The 15545-nt window shown below is 41.5% G+C and overlaps 1 protein-coding gene across 4 annotated transcripts; it reads right to left on the bottom strand.

The window, feature by feature from the left end:
- Positions 1–393: 393 nt before the first annotated feature.
- Positions 394–15344, bottom strand: LOC106571334 (DEP domain-containing protein 1B). Of its 4 annotated transcripts, none has more exons than XM_014144295.2 (12): positions 15123–15344; positions 6734–6884; positions 5856–6121; positions 5240–5381; positions 4774–4901; positions 4527–4657; positions 4345–4392; positions 4085–4225; positions 3568–3734; positions 3254–3430; positions 2569–2754; positions 394–2461 (listed from the first exon to the last, which is right to left on the bottom strand). In XM_014144295.2, the coding sequence occupies exons 3-12, from the start codon at positions 6086–6088 to the stop codon at positions 2297–2299; spliced, it is 1518 nt and encodes a 505-aa protein (XP_013999770.1). In that variant the 5' UTR covers positions 6089–6121; positions 6734–6884; positions 15123–15344; the 3' UTR covers positions 394–2296. The 4 variants fall into 4 exon arrangements, with proteins under 4 accessions (XP_013999770.1, XP_013999766.1, XP_045549529.1 ...); XM_014144291.2 differs by lacking the exon at positions 6734–6884 and adding an exon at positions 9528–9594; XM_045693573.1 differs by lacking the exons at positions 6734–6884; positions 15123–15344 and adding exons at positions 9528–9594; positions 12010–12357.
- Between the last annotated feature and the right edge of the window lie 201 nt (positions 15345–15545).

Genomic DNA, 15545 nt, shown 5'->3' on the forward strand with positions numbered 1-15545 from the left:
AAGGCTAAATTCTGTACTCAGAATATTGAACAATGTGCTTTTTCCGTAACGTTACTTTGAAATCTGACAAAGTGGTTGCATAAAGGAGTAGATTAATTCTTTAAATAATTGTTATAAAATGTTTCAACGTTTATGAGTTCTTCCGTAAATTAAATGTGCCTATTCACCGGAGGTTACGGGGAGAAAACATTTTCTGAACGCCACGCGCCTATGTAAAAATTGGGTTTTTGGATATAAATATAAACTTGATCGAACAAAAAATGCATGTATTGTCTAACATGATGTCCTAAGAGTGTCATCTGATGAAGATTGTCAAAGGTTAGTGCTTAATTTTAGCTGTATATCTGGTTTTGTGATGGCTATCGTGCTTGGAAAATGCCTTTTTTTTTCTTTGCTGAGGTGCTATGCTAAAATAATCTAATGTTTTTCTTTCACCGTAAAGCCTTTTTGAAATAAGACAATGTGATTGGATTAACGAGTTGAGTATCTTTAAAATGCCGTATAATACTTGAATTTTAATTTTGAGATTATTTTGTTTTGAATATCGCGCCGTGCTATCTCACTGGTTGTTGTCCAACCAATCCCATTAGCGGGATTGTAGCCTCAAGAGGTAGTTTAAAGTTTAGTATTTGGTCCCATATTCATAGTATGCAATGATTACATCACGCTTGTGACTCTACAATCTTGTTGTGTGCAATTTGCTGTTTGTTTTGGTTGTGTTTCAGATTATTTTGTGCCATATTGAAATGCTTGGTAAATAATGTATTGTGTCATTTGAGTCACTGTTATTATAAATAATACAATGTTTTTAAACACTTCTACATTAAATGTGGATCCCCCATAATTACGGATAATCCTGAATGAATCATGAATAATGAGGAGTTAGAAACTTAAAAATCACAAATATCATTCCCCAAACATTACAATAATAGGAGAGGTTAGCATTTCTGGGGGTATGATATTTGTGCGTCTGTAACTTTCATCATTATTCATGATTTCATTAAGAACTATCAATAATCATGGTGGCATCCACATTAATGTAGAAGTGCTTAGAAACATTCTATTCTTCATATTTACAATAAAAGTGACTCCAAAATGACAATACATTATTTACCATTAATTTCTATTGGGCACAAAATAATCTGAAACGCAACCAAAACAAACAGCAAGTGCATTCAACAAATGTGTATTCACAAGCTTGATGTAGTCATTGCGTGCTTTGAATATGGAACCAAATACTAAACTTTTGACTACTTTAATACACATATGAATTTGTTTCCTATACTTTTGGTTCCCTAAAATGACATGAAAATACCCTCAAATTAAAGCTGACAGTCTGCACTTTAACCCCATAGTCATTGTATCATTTCAAATCCAAAGTGCTGCAGCTACGTCACTGTCCCAATACTTTTGGAGCTCACTGTAAATGCCCAATTGAAATGCATTTGACTTTTTAAAAAAAATCAGTTTTCACTTGGTGGGAAAAAAACACATGGGCCTCCCGAGTGGTGCAGCGGTCTAAGACACTGCATTGCAGTGCTAGAGGCGTCACTACAGACCCAGGTTCGATCCCGGGCTGTATCACAATCAGCTGTGATCGGAAGTTCCATAAGGCGGCGCACAATTGGCCCAGCGTCGTCCGGGTTAAGGGAGGGTTTGGCTGGTGGGGCTTTACTTGTCACATCGCGCTCTAGCGACTCCTTTTGGCGGGCCGGGCGACTGCAGGCTGACCTGGTCGTCAGTTGAACGGTGTTTCCTACAACACATTGGTGCGGGTGGCTTCCGGGTTAAGCGGACGGGTGTTTAGAACCATGTTTCGGGGGACGCATGACTCGACCTTCACCTCCCGAGCTCATTGGGGAGTTGCAGCGATGACACAAGATTGAAATTGGGGAGAAAAAGGGGGTTATTTTTGTTTCGTTTTTTAAAACCAATTTAAACGTGGCACACAAATTTCTAATTCTACCTGTAGTGACCAATTCAATGGACCTGTTATGCATGATAATTTCCATTCACTGTTTAATGTTGGCTAACACAAGCTGCCCTTTATGGATTCCTAGCGTCCTCTTCTTAGTTTAACAGTAGTTTCTACGATACTTCTCTTCTTAGTTTAACAGTAGTTTCTAGAATAGTAAGTCAAATTGGCAACACAATTCCATCTATTGCCACTTTACCCCTGTGAATTCTATTCTCATTGACCTGCTGTGGAATAAGCTCCAAACACTCCAACACCCATAATCCTCCCTGTCTCCTGGCCACACTGTAGAGGTCAGACGTGCAGAGTCAGAGGTGAGAGTTAGGCCCTAAAGCTCCAGCTCCTTTGGAAAGGCTGGAAGGGTTTCTTCAAGGTTAGGAGCATGAGCTGGGGTTTGAGCCGTGGAGCTTTCTCTGGTAAGACGGCAGCCTTGCTCTCCGCTGTGGGGAACCGCCTGCGGTAGATCTCCGGATAGGACTTCTGGAACTGAAGAATGGTAAGATGATTAGTTTACAGAGCGCCAGTAGGCTGGAGTTTGATCAATCCTGCCCTAGCAAAGTTAATATAGGGAAAGAGCTCTTCTTCGAGTGTACCTGCTTGAGTCTCTTCCTCTTGTCCTTGGCTGAGAGCTCAGTGTCGGCAATGAGGCCCTCCAGCAGCTCCTGCATGGGCCCCTGGGAGCTGGAGACTCTCTGCTCCTCAAACTCTGCCCTGCTAATCTTCCTGCAGTACGACGGAGACACCAGGGAGGCGTCTGTATCCGCACCGGCATACTTTATCTGGGGGTAGAGAAAGTGAGAGATGAAAAATACTTATTGGTCTGGGGTTGATAGAGGGAGAGGCTGTTAAGAATCCTGCATGTTCAATGAAAATCCAGAGATTGAATTGATGCAACTGGTAGGTAAATGTAAATATATAAAAGTGATCATAGTATATAGTAAGTTATGACATTATATAGCGGTTATTAAATTATCAGTCGCACTTGAACCCAGTATAGTGACAAAGCTTGAGAAATCAAACAATCGCTACCACACCAAGGGTAAAACAAAAGCACACCCTTTCACATATCAACATACACCATTTGACCAGGGTCGTGTTCATTAGGCACCAAATTGAAGAAAACGGGACTAAAATAGAGAGGAATTATCTGGATTTGTCCCATGAGAAATGCACATTTTCATTTTCCGCTGCGTGCCCTAATGAACACGACCCAAGACAGGCTGTCAGTGTACTTTCTCTGGGTTTGTAAACAGTATGCTATGACCGCGTCAGGCTGACCTGTACCCTCCTGAGGTGGGAGAGGTGATCTTCCACATGTCTGTGCAGGTTAGAGGGCACCCTGAGGACACTGTCGTGGTGCTCCATCATGAAGGTGACCAGCTTGGTGGCCAGAAGCTCATCCAGGTCCACCTCCTCTGCAGAGCCCAGGATGCAGCGCGAGAATGTCTGCACCATCTGACCACGAACAATGAGTGGGGAGTGAAAACAGAAAAACACAGTCACTTACTATGAAGAGCTTTGAAACCTAGTGGGAAAATCCATATAACTGCAAGCCCTCCATAACAACAGTTACGATGGAAAGTAGTTTGTACCAGGGTGCGTGTTGCTATGGTGTCGTTAAGCGGGGGAAGGGCGGGGTTCTGGCAGACCCTGGCCATGAGGCGGAGGAGCAGCTGGAGTCTGCGGCGGTTGGCCGGTGGCAGGAGGAGGCTGCACACCTGGAGGGCCTCCGCTGCCACCTCTTTCTGCTGCAGCAGACCTGGGGGAAGAGATGGCTTAAGGTACACAGGACCTTCCCTGGCATTGCATTTATCCGTTTCTCATGTGGTTTTGATACAATTTTATTGGACTGTTTATTACAAACCAAATGGTCCACGATTGTTTGCCCAATTTAAATATGGTAAGGCAAGGCTACAGTAAGAGTTCTGTGTGGCCCTGAAGTGTTCCGTTTACATAACACATAACAAGAGGCGCTTCCTCTTCTACCTCACAAAGTGGCCATAGATCAGATTTTTTATATTTAACTGATAACAGAAATAATGCAGTGCTTCCTCTTCAGGAGTAGTGGTGTTTTCTACTATCATTGTTGTAAGTTGACACATTACTCACTGAGAATGTTAACAAAGACTTCATAGAGCTGGAAGGTCAACAGGGGCTCTTTGAGTCTCTGGAAGTACTCAGCCACCGTCCGCAGCACATCACGCTCAAAGCCTGGGTACATGGGCTGCTTGGTCTCCCTACCGTTGGGCCCTAAAGAAGAGAGAGATTCAAGCCTAACTTTATATACAAAACAAGAAGACCCAAAGCAAACATAAGCAGATGTTTAAATGGTAAGAGGAGAGGTTTATCATCAGTATAGCTTTACTCACAGTTGGCTAGGCACTTCATTGCTGATAGAACCCAATAAGGCATGTCCTCTGGTAATGCAAAACATGACAAAATATAAAAAAAGTTAAACTATATTTTAGAATTTAGCCTTAGTTATTAAATGTTAATCTTATACAGTAATAGTCATGAGCAATGTTACAGAATGACTGCAAAAGTTACATACCCGCTTTGTTCTTCACAATGACTATTCCTGTTTTGTTGACACTGAATACATTGTGAATGATATGCTTCGCATTCACGTGTTTGGGATCCAACACCCCATCCATTGTCTTCAGACCCAGCACTCTCTGCAAACTAAAACAGAATGTAGTATTCAACAGTTGTAAAAGGAAAAGCAACGACACACACACACAGTGTGACCTACAAGCGCAAGTCCATTGATGGTGTGTGGTGGATAGCTAGCTACGTACTGTGCGATTGTCATTTTCTTCCAGATTTGGTCGACTTGCTTGGGGGTGATGTCACTCCTGCGTATGATTTTGCACTCGTGCACCTCGCCAATGGCTATGCTGTGTCTCTTGTTCCACGTCTCTGAGTTCTGAGGAAAATACAAAACATAGAAATCTATGACACCAATGGAACCCTAAAATACTGTTTATTAGTCCCACTGGGACCACAAATACGAAAGATATATGCACACATAACTTAAGTCACGTTGGTTACAAGTGTCTGCTAAATGGCATACATTATATTATTAGTAGTACATTTTAACATGTTTCCCAGTTTCTAAGTGCATGTGTATAATAATAATTACTACATATTGTTGTGCCATCTCTAAAATGAAATAACAATTAAAAAAGGTCAGTGAAAACAGCAACAGCTAACTGTAAAGATAAACAGCTGTACTAGCCCCTGGCCTCTCTCAGTTTCTCTCACCAGGATCAGAGACTTCATGGGGATCTTCTCTGGCTGCGGCAGTTCCTCGTAGTCGTCCCAGCGGATGAGCCGGGGCAGGTCGCAGTTCTCTGACACTGGGGGCCGCTGGGGCAGGGGCTTCAGGGGGGACGTAGGAGGGAACCTAGGGTCACAGAGGAGGGAAGTCAGGGGTATGAACAAATGAGGACAGACAACTGACCAGCAGCCCTTCCACACATTCATGCACATGTAAGGACCACAGGCGTTCAGATGTCTTTATCTGCTAAATATCTCCTTAGACCACATAAAAGCAGACAGGGTCATTTCATGTCGTGTGTGCATTGGCCTTTTTTGACACATTACTTTGCCTGCCTACTCCTCTCATAGAGCGGCAGGTAGCCTAGCGATTTGGAGCGTTGGGCCAGTAAGCAGACTGGGTGAAAAACAAATTGTATCTGTCAATGTGGCCTTGAGCATAGCGCCTAATTGCTCCTTTAAAAATAGCTTTTGATAAGAGCGTCTGGTATATTACCAAAATGTAATTATGCAGCAAAGTAGTCAGCCATGACACCTTAGTACCATGAAAGGCAATGACATTGAAAACACACACATCCCAATAACAGGACATCATCATCACCTGTAGACTTGACCACTGTCCTCAAAGTCTTCTTTACCATAGCGGCCCTTGACATCCTCAACGACGTGGTTCTTCATGAATTTCCTGAGCAGCTGCAGGGTCTGGTACCGGGTCACCTCTGGCCCAAAGTTATGGTTTCGCTTCAGCAGCTCATGTAGCCAATCAACGGCCTCGGATCCAGTGAAGCTGTTGTCATAGCTACGGAAGTATGCCCAGTGTCTTTTCAGAGGCATGCCTCCACGGAAGAGCTTGATAGTTTCATTCCACTGCAGGACAGAGATCCATTCAAGAGTTTTATTTAACACATATTTAGTGTTAATAATGTGCTATGATGAGGAGTTACATCCTGTTTTTTAACAAATAACCTAGCCAGTAACACCCCAATCTCTACTTTCACATGGGGCATGTCAAATATAGGCCTAAATAACAAACTAAATGCATATGTAAAATACATGCAGGGATATCATTGGCTTACAATTGGCTCATTCATTCCCTTCCTCTCCCTTGTAACTATTCCCCAGGTTGTTGCTGTAAATGAGAATGTGTTCTCAGTCAACTTACCTGGTAAAATAACAGTAAAATAAAAATAAATAATATAAATCATGTGGTTTGAAGCTTAGGGAGTACATAGTCCTCAGTTTAATACATGAAGCAACAGCTAGAGTGGTAGATCTCTCTATATACACAAACAGTACCAGTCAAAACTTTGGACACCTACTCATTCAAGGATTTTTCTTTATTTTAACTATTTTATACATTGTAGAATAATAGTTAAGACATTAAAACTATGAAATAACACATGGAATCAATGTAGTAACCAAAAAAAGTGTTAAACAAATCAAAATATATTTTCTTTTGAGATTCTTCAAAGTAGCCACCCAAAGTAGCCGTCCAACTTATCCCAACTCATCCCAAACTGTGTTGAGGTCGGGTGATTGTGGAGGCCAGGTCATCTGATGCTGCACTCCATCACTCTCCTTCTTGGCCAAATAACCTTTACACAGCCTGGAAGTGTCTTGGGTCATTGTCCTGTTGAAAAACAAATGATAGTGGGACTAAGCGCAAACCAGATGGGATGGCGTATCGCTGCAGAATGCTGTGGTAGCCATGCTGGTTAAGTGTGCCTTGAATTCTAAATGAATCAACGACAGTGTCACCAGCAAAGCACCCCCACACCTCCTCCTCCATGCTTCACGGTGGGAACAACACATGCGGAGATCATCCGTTCACCTACTCTGCGTCTCACAAAGACACTGCAGTTGGAACCAAAAATCGCAAATTTGGACTGATCAGACCAAAAGGACAGATTTCCACTGGTCCATTGCTCGTGTTTCTTGGCCCAAGCAAGTCTCTTCTTCTTATTGGTTTCCTTTAGGGGTTTCTTTGCAGCAATTCGACCATGAAGACCTGATTCAATCAGTCTCCTCTGAACAGTTGATGTTGAGATGTGTCTGTTACCTGAACTCTGAAGCATTTATTTGGGCTGCAATTTCTGAGGCTGGTAACTCTAATGAATTTACCCTCTACAGCAGAAGTAACTCTGGGTCTTCCTTTCCTGTGGCGGTCCTCATGAGAGCCAGTTTCATCATAGCGCTTGATGGTTTTTGCGACTGCACTTGAAGAAACTTTAGAAGTTCTTTAAATTTTCCAGCTTGACTCACCATGTCTTAAAGTAATGATGGACTGTTGTTTTTCTTTGCTTATTTGAGCCGTTTTTGCCATAATATGGACTTGGTCAGGACCTGAAGCAAGGATATACCATTTGAAAGGAAACACAAGTTTGTGGAAATGTGAAATGAATGTAGGAGAATATAACACATATCTGGTAAAAGATAATACAAAGAAAAAACATGTTTTTTTGTACCATCATCTTTGAAATGCAAGAGAAAAGGCCATAACATATTATTACAGTCCAGGCGCAATTTAGATTCTGGCCACTAGATGGCAGCAGTGTATGTGCAAAGTTTTAGACTGATCCAATTAACCATTACATTTCTGTTCAAAATGTTGTATCAAGACTGCCTAAACGTGCCTAATTGGTTTATTGAAACATTTAAGTTCATAACTGTGCACTCTCCTCAAACAATAGCATGGTATTCTTTCACTATAATAGCTTCTGAAAATTGGACAGTGCAGTTAAATTAACAAGAATTTAAGCTTTCTGCCAATATCAGATATGTCTATGTCCTGGGAAATGTTCTTGTTACTTACAACCTCATGCTAATCGCATTAGCTTACGTTAGCTCAACCGTCCCACGGGGGACCCACCGATCCTGTGGAGGTTAACTGAAATGCATTCCAGGTGACTGCCTTGCACACTTGGCATTCTCTCAACCAGCTTCATGAGGTAAAGGGTAGCTACTTGGAAGAATTTGTTTAACACTTTTTTGGTTACTACATGATTCCGTGTGTTATTTCCTAGTTTTGATGTCTTCACTATTATTCTACAATGTAGAAAATAGTAAAAATAAAGAAAAACCCTTAAATGAGTTGGTGTGTCCAAACTTTTGACTGTAGCTAGATCAGGGATGGGCAACTGGCGGAGCGGCCCCCTTTTGTAGGCCCGCGGACCAATAAAAAAATATATAATAATATATAAATAAAAAATTTTAGGAACTCAGTCGGGGTCTCAAATTACTGTTGACAGCTAGAATAATAGAATACACAAGGTTCAATTTTGAAATTTGTGCATCAGCAGTCACTCAATTAGCCCATGTCTGCTAAAAAAAAAAATGGAGATTGGTAAGTTAGTGTAGCGGCCAGCTATCTAAACTTGTAGAAAGCATGGTAGAATTAGGGACCGGGGTTTGGCCCATTGATCACCAGTTATCATATTAAAAACTGAAAACATTTGCTTCCACCCAATGGGAAAATTTCAAGAAATTAGTTATAAAATTGCAACCTTTTCTCTACGCCCCATTGCAAAATATGTAGAATTGCAAGAAATTAACTTTAAAATGTAATTTTTTGGGGGATGTGGGTACTCAGACCCCTCATGATGAGTTAAGTTTTTTTGTGGGCCCCATTCCATCAAAGTTGCCCATCGGTAGATCATGGTAATATACTGTAGCTCGGTAGATGGCTGCATAGTAACTCTGCCTAGATGGAGGGCTCTCACATCTATGGCTAGTTTCCCAGATACAGATTAAGCCTAGTTCTGGATAAAAAGCAATTTCAATGAGATTCTCCATTGAGCACTAGGTTTAATCATTGTCCGGGAAAATGGCCCATAATGTACAAGGATTTAGACGATGTACAAGGATTTAGATGATGGCACATCTTCAAGACCATGTGTAAAAACTATACAAATGGTAGATGAAATTAGACAAACAAGTCAATGAAATGCTGTATTCCAATGGAAATGCATATTTTAGGTACTTCATCTATCAGGCTTTTATAATATGGGCATTAGGCTACAATTTAAATCAATCCGTGACCATGTTCATTCCCACTACTAGTTAGAAGCAAAACCATTGTTTATAGTGTTTATTTCCTGTCCTCTGGGTTATCAGACTGGCAGCAATTAAAGGAATCTCCACAAAACGGTTCATTGCCTTCTGTAAATTAGGGTTAGAGAGACAATTTCGTTGTTCCATTTAATTCTGTGGTTAGACATGTCAATACAAATATGACAGTCTGCAGTTAATGGCTGTTGGCCAGAGGGTATCTTACCGTGGTAACGTTGGTTGGAGATTCGCCAGACATTCAAACCTTTGAACTGCATAGCTCAGGTTAGGCTCTTTATAAAAAATATAAAAAAGGTGTACAACATTACACAGGTCTTATTTTTCCGATTCTGACCAGTTTCATAATCACATGGCAAAGGACAATGCAATTGGTTGGGGACCGTCAACAAAGTGCATGATCACAATATTACAATTTCAATAGCTCTTCAACCACGTGACTTACCAATCTTATTTCCACTTTGTATTATTCCTTATATAGAGAGAGGCATGTGGCGCACCCTTTAGTTCTCATAAAACGATTCCTAGATTAAACATATATATGTATTTTTAAAAATCCCTTAAAACTCATCAGTTCCTTTAATATGTGATGTAGACACCTCAAACCAACTTTGGAATGTTCAAAAGGGACAATTGTTGAATTTCTTTTACCTTAATTTATTAGTTACATTTTGGCCTTTGAATATCAATAGCTCCTTGATCACATGACCTAGGCACTTTAAATCAACTGTGGAATGTTTGCATTATTCACAGGGTAGGGACACACATTGCATGTCTGCCATGAGTTTCACACAAAAGTAAGACTTTTTGCTCTGCAAAGTTGGACCGCCAGGTTTTGGGCATTCTGAATAGTATTGTGTTGAACAGTTTATCAGATTGTCAGACTCTTATTTGGACTACTGCAATGCTCATCTCTATAGCCTCTCTGTCAATCCTCTTCAATATGTTCACAATTCTGTTGCTTCAGTGCTCATCCAGAAGGGTACACCATTTTGGTGTCTCCACTATGTCTCAATCTGTTTGCAGGCATTCTGATGGGCTGGCAAGGGGAGGGAAAATATAGTGTTCTCCCTCCTCTGGGTCCTTACCTGACGTTATGGTATAAAGTAAGGCTGCAGACTGTGACCGTTGGATAGGTTTGCAGGCAGGCTGTATGCAACTTCTTACCATTGTGCACATTATCTGAATGCTTACAAGACAGTTGTTCACTCTATCCTTGGATCCTTTATTTCAAACCACTGGGACCCGAAAATTCCCTAATCCACACCAAAACCTGGGAAAACATCCTCTCTCCACCAACTCCCCTGCTCACCTACAAACCTCTCCATGTCCTGGCTCTTTCTACCTCTCTGACATGCTGCACACCTAAATCCCTTCCTTTTCACCCCCAACACCAGACTCCTGGCCACTGGGAACCTTGTCTTCAGTGACTTCAGCTCAGCTGCAGTCCTCTGAAACTCCTGGAACATCCATCAACCATTTATTTGCATATTTAAAACCAGACTCACAAACCATCTCTTCAGACAACACCTATGTTACACTCCAATAATTACCCAGTCTCCCAGTTCCTTGTTAGATGTTTTGACTAGAACCAAAACGTGATCATTTTACTCCAGTGCTAGTCTGCTGGCTTCCTGTTAAGGCTCAATGTTTTACTGTTAACATACAAAGCGTTGCATGGACTTGCTTTTACTCATCTCTGATTTGGTTCCACCGTATATACCTACGGTACATGTGTTCTACAGTCATAAGACGAAGGACTCCTTATTGTCCCTAGAATTTGTAAGGAAACAGCCAGAGGCAGGGCTTTCTCCTATAGAGCTCCTCTTTTATTGGATGCTCTGCCGATCCATGTGAGAGACGCAGACTGTCTCAACCTTAAAGTCTTTACTGAAGACTCATCTGTTCAGTAGGTCCTATGATTGAGCGAAGTCTGGCTCAGGGGAGTGAAAGTGAATGGGAAGTCACTGGCGAGAGGAACCACCCTTGCCGTCTCTGCCTGGCCGGCTCCACACTCTCTTGGGATTCTCTGCCTCTGCACCTATTACGGAGTCTGTGTCACTGGCTTGTTCATGCTGTCCTATGCTTTCCCTATAAGGACGCATCACATCATGCCAGGCTTTGCTCGCTACACTCGACTCCCTTGGGTGGGTTGAGTCACAGACGTGATCTTCCTGTCCGGTTTTGCTTACCCTAGGGCTAGTGTGGTAGGAGATCTTCCCGGGCTATACTCAGCCTTGTCTCAGGGTAGTAAGTTAGTGGTCTTTGATTTCCCCTGAGTGGTGCGGGAGCTGTGCTTTGATGTTTATCCTGCTTGATTGGCCCTGTCTGGGAGTCATTTTGGACGGGGCCAGTGTTGCCCAACCCCCACCCGTCTTAGTCTCAAGTATATATCCTGCAATAGTCTATGTGCCGGGGGTCTAGAGTCAGTCTGTCCAATCTGGTGTACTGTGTGATCTTAGGATAGGAGAATTTGAGGAAGCATGCCTAAGGCCATACCGTACACAAGATAGGATAGGAGAATTTGAGAGAGCATGCCTATCTGGTGAAACTGTGTGAAGGCTGATTTCGTTACCTCAGCTGACCCTCAATTGAGAACAGGTAGAGAGGTTCAGCATTTTCAATTACTTAGAGGCTATTACAGACAGAAGCCTCAACTTCACTGAAAACAAAGTACATTAGACACTTACCTGCTATGGAGACGGAGGCGCCTCAACGTAGTTCCCACAATCCTGCAGAGCTATTACACCTGCCACCTGTTACATCAAGCTGAGGAAGTCAGTCTGGGGTGTGCTGTCTGAGGCAACCTGTTACATCAAGCTGAGGAAGTCAGTCTGGGGTGTGCGGTCTGAGGCAACCTGTTACATCAAGCTGAGGAAGTCAGTCTGGGGTCTGCTGTCTGAGGGCAACAGTGCTCAGGCCTTAAGAGGCTGTATGACACACAGGCAAGGAAAAAAGCAACACAAATAGCATCGGACTCAATTCACAATCGGTGTGGCTTCTTCCAGAGGCTGCCCTTTGGTCTAAGATACGCTAAGTACACCAACATTCATGACCGACTGAGCCAGGGGCAGCTTCATTCCCACTGCTCAATTATCATTTCCGATAGTTACATTTTTTACTTTTAGACCAAGGACCTAAGAAATTATGGTGAAAAATAATACATTTTTCCGAAAACCAAAGGGTGTGCAACATGCCTCTATGTAAGGAATAATGGACAGTGAGGTTGCTAAATCACATGGTTTGAAATAATTATATAAAAATGGTTTAAGTCAGTGTTCCTCAAACTCCGTCCTCAGGACTCCAAAGGGAGCTCTAGCACTACACAGCTCATTCAAACAATTAAAGCTTGATGATTTGTTTATTATTTGAGTCAGCTGTGTAGTGCTAGGGCAAAACATGCACCCCTTGGGGTCCCGAGGACCAAGTTTGGGAAACACTGGTCTAAGTGCATTTTGGGAAAACCAAAGGGTGTGCAGTGTGTCCCTCCCATTTGAACAATACAAAGTTGGTTTGAGGTGCCTATGTGATCGAAGAGCTATGGATTTAAAAAAAAAAATTAAAAAAATTTGTACAATATACAGTGCCTTCAGAAAGTATTCAGATCCTGAATTTAAAATTGTTTAAATTGAGTTTGTGTGTCATATCAGTGGGATTATGTTTTGGGATATTGTCTTTTTTATTACAAATTAGATAAAAATTAAAAGCTAAAGTTGTGTTCAGGGCAAATTCAACACAACAGAGTACCACTCTTCATATTTTCAAACATGGTGGTGGCTGCATCACGTTATGGGTATACTTGTCATCAGCAATAACTATTTTTTTCTAAATGAAATAGAGCTAAGCACAGGCAAAATCCTAGAGGAAAACCTGGTTCAGTCTGCTTTCCACCAGAAACTGAGACAAATGTACCTTTCAGCAGGACAATTACCTAAAACACAAGGCCAAATATACAGTGGAGTTGGTTACCAAGGCGACATTGAATGTTCCTGTATGACCTAGTTACATTTTTGACTTAAATCGACTTGAACATCTATGGCAAGACTTGAAAATGGCTGTCTAACAATGACCAAGCTACTTGAAGATTTTTTTTAAAGAATAATGTGCAAATATTGTGCAATCCAGGTGTGTAAAGCTCTTAGAAAGCTACACAGAGTCACAGCTGTAGTCGATGCCAAAAAGTGATTATAACATGTATTGACTCAGGAGTATGATTACTTATATAAATGAGATGTCTGTATTTCATTTAATATATTTTCAAAAATTGCTAAAAACATGTTTTCACTGTCATTATGGGGTATTATTTGAGTCAGCTGTGTATTGTGTGTAGATGGGTGAGAAAAATATCAATTTAATCCATTTTGAATTCCTGATGTCACAAAATGTGGAATAAGTCAAGAGGTACGAATACTTTAAGGCACTGTATATTTTTTTCAATATAGGAATCGTTTGAGAACTAAAGGGTGTGCAACATGCTTCTATATAAGGAATACTACAAAGTTGAAATGAGGCTGCTAAGTCACACTGAAGAGATAGTCATTTTAAAGTTTCAAATATTTATATAAAATCATGAAAGCGCCTTTTTGGGAAAACCAAAGGGTGAACAATGTATTTCCCTACATGTAAACATTCCAAAGTTGGGTTGAGGTGTCTAGGTCACATGGTCAAGGAGCTATTGAGTTTTAATAAATATACATAGAGATAATTTTTTGAGAACTAAAGGATCAATCAAATGTATTTATAAAGCCCTTTTTACATCAGCCGATGTCAAAGTGCTGTACAGAAACCCAGCCTAAAACCCCAAACAATGCAGATGTAGAAGCACATGCCTCTATAGAAGGTATAATACAAAGGGTGCGTTCATAAATTCACTCTGGCTATGTACTCAGATTTCAGAGCACTCATCTGAATGTGCCAGAGCGCAGAACTACTGATGAATTTACAAACGCGCAACACCTGTTGAATATGGCCGGTGTCAGTAAACTTCGGCAAAAAATATTAAATTGTTGCCAGCAGCACAGTTAGTCACCACTCTGGATAATGAGCTCTGCTAGGGCAAGTAAAATGGTCAGAGTGAGGTGTTCTCTCATTTGTGTCTGGAAGTAGCTAGGAAGCTAGCCAACGTTAGCCAGTTCGCTTGGGTGGTTGACTGCCGTTGAGGTCAGAACGCTCAGATCAACCCTACTCAGCAAGATCGTACATTGCGCTCTAAAATCCCTGAGAGCGAAACGCTCTCAATTTAAGAATGGACAATCTGACAACGCTCTAAATGTATGAATGCCTAGATCGCACTCTGGCACTCAAGTGAATTTACTAACGCATCCAAAGTTGAAATGAGGTTGCTAAGTCACGTGGTTAAAGCTATTTAAATTTGAATGTTGTGATCATGCACTTCGTTGTTGGTCCCTAGTTAGTTGCATTGACGGTGCCACAGACTGCCTACACTTTTGCCGTGTGATTATGAAACTCCGTTCGGGGAATCGGGAAAGTAAGACCTGTGCAATGTTGAACACATTTTTTCTTTCACAAAGAGCCTAACCTGAAGTTCTGACTGGCAAAGATACCAAGTTTACCACGGTGAGAAACCTTGCCAGAGTGCACTGGACAGCGCCGGAACGTTACTTCTTCAACGCTAGCCAGCCAAGAGCAATACCTAGTTAGCGTTAGCCAAACAACTGTGTTTTATCCGATTAAACGACAAAAGTCTTACAACATAACCAACAAGCCATTTGGAAAATTAACGTTGCCTATGCAAATTACCACAAAACTAGCTAGAAAACATTAACATTGGACATAAACTCACCAACTTTGTTGCCCTGTATGGACCCGGTCCGATCATTTTACCTTCCATTCTGGTACAATAACACACACAAAAGTTACACAGCTTTCATAAACGAGAGGTTCTACCAAATATTATTGCAGACTATCGTTACTACTGAAAACATAACATGGCATTGAGAAGCTAGCCTAGCTACGCCTCGCTGACCAACTTTGAATCTCGAGCGTCACATCTGAGCAATACGATTGGAGCAGAGACAAGAGAACCCAGTCACATGATACGATGTCCAAATATGGAGAGAAGCCGGTCACATGATACGATGTCCAAATATGGACATTCTGTAGCTATGCAACGCATTTGTAAAAAGGTAACGATTTAAGGAAACAGAAGAGTCAACTTTCCCGAGATAAGAGAACATTGTGTAGTCTAGTATAGTTCCCTATAAAA

The sequence above is a fragment of the Salmo salar genome, chromosome ssa01 (genome assembly GCF_905237065.1).
Source record: "Salmo salar chromosome ssa01, Ssal_v3.1, whole genome shotgun sequence".
NCBI classification, from domain to species: domain Eukaryota; kingdom Metazoa; phylum Chordata; class Actinopteri; order Salmoniformes; family Salmonidae; genus Salmo; species Salmo salar.

Bases quoted from the DNA above. Each gene is read 5' to 3' on its own strand.
- LOC106571334 (XM_014144287.2), bottom strand. From the start codon at position 15,170: ATGGAAGGTAAAATGATCGGACCGGGTCCATACAGGGCAACAAAGTTG. The intron at 5,382-5,855 runs GTGATGATGATG...CTGTGACCCTAG, and splicing joins GACAGTGGTCAAGTCTACAG to GTTCCCTCCTACGTCCCCCC. The intron at 3,431-3,567 runs GTACAAACTACT...GTTCGTGGTCAG, and splicing joins CCATAGCAACACGCACCCTG to ATGGTGCAGACATTCTCGCG.